The sequence below is a fragment of the Chiloscyllium plagiosum genome, chromosome 9 (genome assembly GCF_004010195.1).
Source record: "Chiloscyllium plagiosum isolate BGI_BamShark_2017 chromosome 9, ASM401019v2, whole genome shotgun sequence".
NCBI lineage: Eukaryota > Metazoa > Chordata > Chondrichthyes > Orectolobiformes > Hemiscylliidae > Chiloscyllium > Chiloscyllium plagiosum.
In genome coordinates, this window is record NC_057718.1 from 97565780 (window position 1) to 97574094 (window position 8315).

At 49.8% G+C, this 8315-nt stretch overlaps 1 protein-coding gene across 2 annotated transcripts in view; it reads left to right on the forward strand.

Annotated features, from left to right (window-relative positions):
* LOC122553084 (1-phosphatidylinositol 4,5-bisphosphate phosphodiesterase beta-1) overlaps positions 1-8315 on the forward strand; it is an 800648-nt gene that overhangs the window by 606627 nt on the left and 185706 nt on the right. For both annotated transcript variants that reach the window (XM_043696584.1, XM_043696585.1), the window contains exon 14: positions 1750-1927. In XM_043696584.1, the coding sequence (XP_043552519.1) occupies positions 1750-1927 (178 nt within the window). The remainder of the gene's footprint in view (positions 1-1749; positions 1928-8315) is intronic.

Sequence of the window (8315 nt, forward strand, 5' to 3'; positions counted from 1 at the left end):
CTCCCTCTTCATGACCATTTCCCCTGCCCCCCATGTCCACTTCCCCTGTCAACTCCATGACCACTACCTGTGCCCTCCACATGACCACACCCTTCATCTCCTTGACCACTCCCCATCCCTCCTACCATGACCACTTACCCCCATGCGCTTGACCACTCACCCTCCCTCTCCATTACCCACCCCCTCATTCCCACAACTACACCCCTTCCCTCCCTACAACAAGTGCTGGAGAAACTCAGCAGGTCTGATAGCATCTGTGGAGGCAGAAACAGATTTGATCCTTTAAGTCTGGTATGATTTATCTTCAGAACTGATTTGGAGGTGCTGGTGTTAAACTGGGGTGTACAAAGTTGATAATCTCACAACACCAGGTTATAGTCCAACAGGTTTATTTGGAAGCACTAGCTTTTGGAGCACTGCTCCTTCATCACAACCACCCGATGAAGGAGTGACACTCTGAAAGCTAGTGCTTCCAAATAAACCTGTTGGACTGTAACCCGGTGTTGTGCAAATTTTAACTTCAGAACTGGAGTTTCTCCAGCATTCTCTGGGCTTGTTTCAGATTTCCAACATCCACACTGTCTTGATGATTGATGGTGATTAATTTATTGTTGTCACATGTACTGAGACAGAGTGAAATGGCTACGAGGAAAGGTTAAAAAGACGAGGATTGTTTCACTGGAAAGGTGGCAGCTGAGCGGAGACCTGATCGAGGCCTGGAGAATCATGAGAGGCATAGACAGCGTGGATAGTCAGAGGCGTTTTCCCAGGGTTGAAGTTTCAATTACAAGGAGGCACAGGTTCAAGGTGAGAGGGGGAAAGTTTAAGGGAGATGTGAGAGGGAGGTTTTTCATAGAGAGCAGGAGGAGCCTGGAATGCATTGCCAGAAGAGATGGTGGTAACAGGCACATTGGTGACTTTTTTTTTAGATTACTTACAGTGTGGAAACAGGCCCTTCAGCCCAACAAGTCCACGCCGACCTGCAACCCACCCATACCCATTCCCCTACATTTACCCCTTCACCTAACACTACGGGCAATTTAGCCTGGCCAATTCACCTAACCACATTTTTGGACTGTGGGAGGAAACCGGAGCACCCGGAGGAAACCCACGCAGACACAGGGAGAATGTGCAAATGCCACACAGTCAGCCGCCTGAGGCAGGAATTAAACCTGGTCTCTGGTGCTGTGAGGCAGCAGTGCCATCCACTGTGCCACCCATTTAAGAGGCATCTGGATGGTTACATGAATAGGGAGGGAGTAGAGGGATTTGGACCAAATAAGAGCAGAAGGTTTGTTTGTTAGTTTAGTTAGGGCATTATGATCAGCACAGGCTTGGAGGGTCAAAGAGCCTGTTGCTGTGATGTATTCCTCTTTGGTTCTATCATTCTTTTTGAAAAGTGTTGCTTTGTGTGCTATCCAGGCATACAAAGTGCGTCAGGGTAACAGAACAGAGTGCAGTGTTATAGCTGTGGAGAAGGTGCAGAGAAAGGGAGAGATCAGAGTTAACATTTGAGAGTGGGTCTTGACTGGTTCCTATCCAGGAAGCATGTCAAGCTGAACGTAAGACAAAGTGATATAAGCTTTGCGAACCTGAAGTGTGATTATTTCGAACATCTGAGAACCAGAAAACGTAACACAGTCGCAACGTGATGGAATGTTCAAGCACACATCATCATTTCGCTTGTGAATGTTCTCCCACTTCCGTCCAATTGTTTTTAAAAAAATAAAATTCTCCTTTTTATCTTAGCTCGAGGCGGGAGTGCCCTTGCCCAGCCCGCACGACATGATGGGTAAAATTCTCATCAAGAACAAGAAGAAAGGCCACAAGCCGACCGATGGAAGTGCCAAGAAAAAGCTCAGTGAGCAGGCATCAAACACACACAGCGACTCCTCAAGCGTCTTTGAGCCCTCGTCCCCAGGAGCAGGTATGCTGACTCTCGGCTCTCAGCTCGCTGCGATTGGTGTGCAACAATTAAACAAGATCAGTTTTGGTGAACATGCCCGCACAGCGGCAATGTTCCGATGGTACACAACAGCCTGGTCATTGACATCAGTACAGATGGGCTACCATGTGCAATCTCTAAAGTTGATGAATGTGTGCTGTCAGTATACATTGCGGACTCTCGATCAGGGTCAGGGTGTAGTAGCGTTAGCAAGGCTGCGAAATAAGCGTGGGGTCAGGATATCATTCACTCCAGCTTTGCTCACCTGCACAAATCAGGTACCCAACCCAGAGCTGCATCGTTAATCAAAGTTTTGGAAATGGGAATCGCTGCAGCACAGGGGTGGGGAGAATTAGACTGATAGTGCTGGATAAACTATGGAATGGGCTGGTGGGAATTGACAGAGTAGTTAGCACTGTGGCCTCGCAGCGCCAGGGACCCGGGTTTGATTCCAGCCTCGGGCACCTGCCTGTGTAGAGTTTGCACATTCTCCCCATGTCTGTGTGAATTTCTGCCGGATGCTCTGGTTCCCTCTCACAGTCCAAAGATGTGCAGGTTAGGTGGATTGGCCATGCTAAATTGCCCAGAGTGTTCAGCAATGTGTAGGTTAGATGCATTAGCCATGGGAAATTCAGGGTTACAGGGAAAGGGCAAGGGGATGGGTTTGTGTAGGATGCCCTTTGGAGGGTTGATGTGGACTTGTTGGGCCAAACGGCCTGTTTCCTCACTGTGAGGATTGTATTCTAAATACCTGAAACCCATGGACAAGGACAATACACAAGATAGCCACCCACACGAGTTACGAGATAGAGTACCAACATCCTACCTTCCCAGGGTCAGCCCCACATTGAACACGGTACAAGGAAAGGGTCAAAGTCCCATCACTTGAAATCTCCATTTCGGATCACTCCCGTCGTCAGGGCAGCCATGTTGGCAGGTCATGCCTGGGTTGGCAGGATATGGATGTTAATCTGTGATGCCAACCCAACTGAAGCAGAAACTGAAACATTAAAGAAAAGGCTATTTTTCCCTCAGCATCTGTTTCAGCCTCAAAGTCAGTTATGTGAGTCAACCATTTATTTGAGAAGGCACTTTTGACTCCGGTGCTAAGTTTGCCTTTTGCAAATTTAAACCAGGTATCCTGTTATTTTCTCATGTCTCTCTGCCATGAAATGGGCAGTGGATATCTCGCTGCCTAGTGTCAATGCATGTTTCCACAGTTCAGTCTTACATTCTGACTGGACCTTGTGATAACCCTGTGTTCGGAGTCAACCCTAAAGCAAGATATAAACATCATAATGTGTTAAGTTCTTTCATTGTTAATTTAGCTTGCATTAGTAGAGGTCTCTGTATCCGGAAGGGGAATAGATCAGGAAGGGGGCAGGAGGTCAAGATTAATGTAAAACCAGCAATGTCTCTGGATACCTACATGTGCGTAATGGACATTGGTGAAGACTATTCCACAGAATCACCACAGAATCCCTACAGTGTGGAAGCAGGCCAGTCAGCCCATTAAATCCACACCAAACCTCCAAAGAGCATCTCACCCAGACCCACCCCATCTTTGTATGGCTAACCCACCTACTTGCACATCCCTAGACACAATAGACAATTTAGTAAGGCCAATCCACCGAACCTGTGCATCTTTGGACTGTGGGAGGAAGCCCACACAGACACAGGGGAAAATGTGCAAGCTCCACATAGACAGTCCCCCGAGGCAGGAATTGAACCCGGGTTCCCAGCACTGTGAGGCAGCAGTGCGAACCACTGAGCCACCTAATTTGACTGTACTATTTGGCTACTGAGATTCCTTGAAGTATAGTCAAGGAATTTAACATAAGCCTGATTTTCTGAAGAAACTTACGTATAGACTGTTTCAATTTGAGACGGAAAAGAAAATACAGTGGAGAAATGAAATTTGAATGCAAGGAAGTCTCTATATTGAAAGACAGAAATGGACATATTAAAAACAATGTCATATATTCCATAAAGTGTATGGATGGAGGAAATAAAAATTCTCCTTGAGGTGATTGTGAAATCATAGACGGAAGATGCACACTGCTCAACTTGAGATTTAAAAGTTGGTTTTGGTAATTTGAGAAATCCTGGTCCTTTAAGTCAGCTGTCACTCACCATCAGTTAAACCAAATCAGATACATTGTCAGTGATGCACCAAATACTAACATAACTCCAAACGCTGCACTGACACAACAACTCACTTCCACCCGTAGACATCCAGGAATTATTTAGAAGGGACGAATGTTGCGCATCTGGACCCTTTATGGATTTGCCTATAACCTCTACAGCTTTGCAGCAAGTTGAAAACAGCAAAGGCTGGGGAACATTGAGCTCTCCAATTTCATATAATAGGGCTGTTTTCCCTGGAGCGTGGGAGGCTGAGGGGTGACCTTATAGAGGTTTACAAAATCATGAGGAGCATGGACAGGGTAAATAGGCAAAGTCTTTTTCCTGGGGTCGGGGAGTCCAGAACTAGAGGGTATAGGTTTAGGGTGAGAGGGGAAAAATATAAAAGAGACCTCAGGGGCAACGGTTTCACACAGAGTGTGGTATGTGTATGGAATGAGCTGCCAGAGGAAGTGGTGGAGGCTGGTACAATTGCAACATTTAAGAGGCATTTGGATGGGTATTTAGGGTGAGAGGGGAAAAATATAAAAGAGACCCACGGGCAACGGTTTCACACAGAGTGTGGTACGTGTATGGAATGAGCTGCCAGAGGACGTGGTGGAGGCTGGTACAATTGCAACATTTAAGAGGCATTTGGATGGGTATATGAATAGGAAGGGTTTGGAGGGATATGGGCCGGGTGCTGGCAGGTGGGACTAGATTGGGTTGGGATATCTAGTCGGCGTGGACGGGTTGGACCGAAGGGTGTGTTTCCGTGCTGTACATCTCTATGACTCTATGACTCCCTCCCCATCCCCGAACTCCATTTCCAGACCCACCTCCTTCCTTCCACTGCTCCTTGCCACCAACCGGATTCATTCCTCCTATTGACCAACCAGGTCGTACCCTCTACCTGTCTGCACCTTTCCCCACTTCGCCACCCTGTCCACCTGCCAACCCCTTTATCTGCAGCTCCCCCCCCACACCCACCCCCAGTCCTGAAGAAGGGTTACACCTGAAAAGTCGACTTCTCCACCTCCTGATGCTGCCTGACTTGCTGTGTTCTTCCAGCCTCCTGCCTGCCTGTTTTAGATTCCAGCATCTGCAGTGTTTTTGTCTCTATCACAGCTGGTCAGGCAGCTTCAGTAGAGAGAGAGCAAGCTTACGTTTCGAGACTAAATGACTCCATCAGCAGGTTGCTTTGCTCTGATGCATTAGCCTTTTGTGCGTTTCAAGCTCCTTTTATAACTTCTATAAAAAAACACAGCCTCCCCCTCTGTGTTTAAGTTGCTGCTGTTAGCAGCCACTGCTCTCGAGGAGATTGTGAGGGGTCATGTTGTGATGGAGATGATCCCTGATAGGAGAGTAAATGTTGGGTTAAGGGTGAACAATCCTGCATTAAAATTGGCTGCAAAATATCAGTGACCTGATCAATGCATTGGATTATTAAACCCTAAGAACCTGGAGTGAGACAGGAATTCAGTTGAATAAGCTTTATTGTCACATATACTTGCATGGGCAAAGTGAAAGATTTATAAGTTGTCACATTACAATGCCATCTCAGGGACTAAGGTATCCAGGTACAGATTCTTAGTTACAGTTTAGTAACAGTCGAACGATGTCACCAACGCACAGCAACATGAGAGTAACTAAATACTATCCTTCGTTACAGAAGACAGAAATAAAGTAGAAAAATGTTACATTGCAGCTATAACACAGTATGGTCAAACATCAGTCTCCCTGCAAAGGATCTCAGCATGTGAACTAATTCAGGGCGTCTGACCACTGGCTGCTGGCTCGCTCTGGGCTGGGTCACTGGTCACTGACGTCACCGCTCCTGGTCACTGACGTCCTCGCTCCTGGTCACTGATGTCCTCACTCCTGGTCACTGACGTTCTCGCTCCTGGTCACAAATGTCATCACTCCTGGTCAATGACGTCCCAGCTCCTGGTCACTGATGTACTCGCTCCTGGTCAATGACGTCCCCGCTCCTGGTCACTAATGTCCTCGCTCCTGGTCAATGATGTCCCCGCTCCTGGTCACTGACGTCCCCGCTCCTGGTCACTAATGACCTCGCTCCTGGTCACTAATGTCCCTGCTCTTGGTCACTATTGTCCTCGCTCCTGGTCACTGACGTCCCCGCTCCTGGTCACTAATGTCCCTGCTCCTGGTCACTAATGTTCCTGCTCCTGGTCACTGACGTCCCCGCTCCTGGTCACTAATGTCCCTGCTCCTGGTCAATGACATCCCCGCTCCTGGTCACTAATGTACTCGCTCCTGGTCAATGACGTCCTCGCTCCTGGTCACTGATGTCCTCGCTCCTGGTCACTGACGTCCTCGCTCCTGGTCACTGATGTCCCCGCTCCTGGTCACTGACGTCCCTGCTCCTGGTCACTAATGTCCTCGCTCCTGGTCACTGACGTCCCCGCTCCTGGTCATTGACGTCCCTGCTCCTGGTCACTAATGTCCCCGCTCCTGGTCACTGATGTCTTCGCTCCTGGTCACTGATGTCCCTGCTCCTAGTCACTGACGTCACCGCTCCTGGTCACTGATGTCCCGCTCCTGGTCACTGATGTCCCCGCTCCTGGTCACAGATGTCCCGCTCCTGGTCACTGACGTCCCCGCTCCTGGTCTATGATGTCCCGCTCCTGGTCACTGATGTCCCGCTCCTGGTCACTGATGTCCCTGCTCCTGGTCACTGATGTCCTCGCTCCTGGTCACTGATGTCCTCGCTCCTGGTCACAGATGTCCCTGCTCCTGGTCACGGACGTCCTCGCTCCTGGTCACTGATGTCCTTGCTCCTGGTCACTGATGTCCTCACTCCTGGTCACTGGCGGCCCCACTCCTTGTCACTGATGTCCCCGCTCCTGGTCACTAATGTCCTCGCTCCTGGTCACTAATGTCCCTGCTCCTGGTCACTGATGTCCCCACTCCTGGTCACTAATGTCCTCGCTCCTGGTCACTAATGTCCCTGCTCCTGGTCACTGATGTCCCCGCTCCTGGTCACTAACGTCATCGCTCCTGGTCACTAATGTCCTCGGGGCTGGTCACTGATGTCCCTGCTCCTCGTCACTAATGTCCTCGCTCCTGGTCACTAATGTCCTCACTCCTGGTCACTAATGTCCCTGCTCCTGGACACTAATGTTCTCGCTCCTGGTCACTAATGTTCTCGCTCCTGGTCACTGATGTCCCTGCTCCTGGTCACTGATGTCCTCGCTCCTGGCCACTAATGGCCTCGCTCCTGGTCACTGATGTCCTCGCTCCTGGTCACTGATGTCCTTGCTCCTGGTCACTAATGTCCTCGCTCCTGGTCACTAATGTCCTCGCTCCTGGTCACTAATGTCCCTGCTCCTGGTCACTAATGTTCTCGCTCCTGGTCACTAACGTCCTCGCTCCTGGTCACTGACGTCACCGCTCCTGGTCACTGATGTCCCTGCTCCTGATCACTGATGTCCCGCTCCTGGTCACTGGTGTCCTTGCTCCTGGTCACTGACGTCCTCACTTCTGATCATTAGTGTCCTCGCTCCTGGTCACTAATGTCCTTGCTCCTGGTCACTGATGTCCTCGCTCCTGGTCACAGATGTCCCTGTTCCTGGTCACGGACGTCCTTGCTCCTGGTCACTGATGTCCCTGCTCCTGGTCACAGATGTCCTCACTCCTGGTCACTGGCGTCCCCACTCCTTGTCACTGACGTCCCTGCTCCTGGTCACTAATGTCCCCGCTCCTGGTCACTGATGTCCTCGCTCCTGGTCACTAATGTCCTTGCTCCTGGTCACGGACGTCCTCATTTCTGTTCATTAGTGTCCTCGCTCCTGGTCACTAATGTCCTTGCTCCTGGTCACGGACGTCCTCATTTCTGTTCATTAGTGTCCTCGCTCCTGGTCACTAATGTCCTTGCTCCTGGTCACGGACGTCCTCATTTCTGTTCATTAGTGTCCTCGCTCCTGGTCACTAATGTCCTTGCTCCTGGTCACGGACGTCCTCATTTCTGTTCATTAGTGTCCTCGCTCCTGGTCACTAATGTCCTTGCTCCTGGTCACGGACGTCCTCATTTCTGTTCATTAGTGTCCTCGCTCCTGGTCACTAATGTCCTTGCTCCTGGTCACGGACGTCCTCATTTCTGTTCATTAGTGTCCTCGCTCCTGGTCACTAATGTCCTTGCTCCTGGTCACGGACGTCCTCATTTCTGTTCATTAGTGTCCTCGCTCCTGGTCACTAATGTCCTTGCTCCTGGTCACTGATGTCC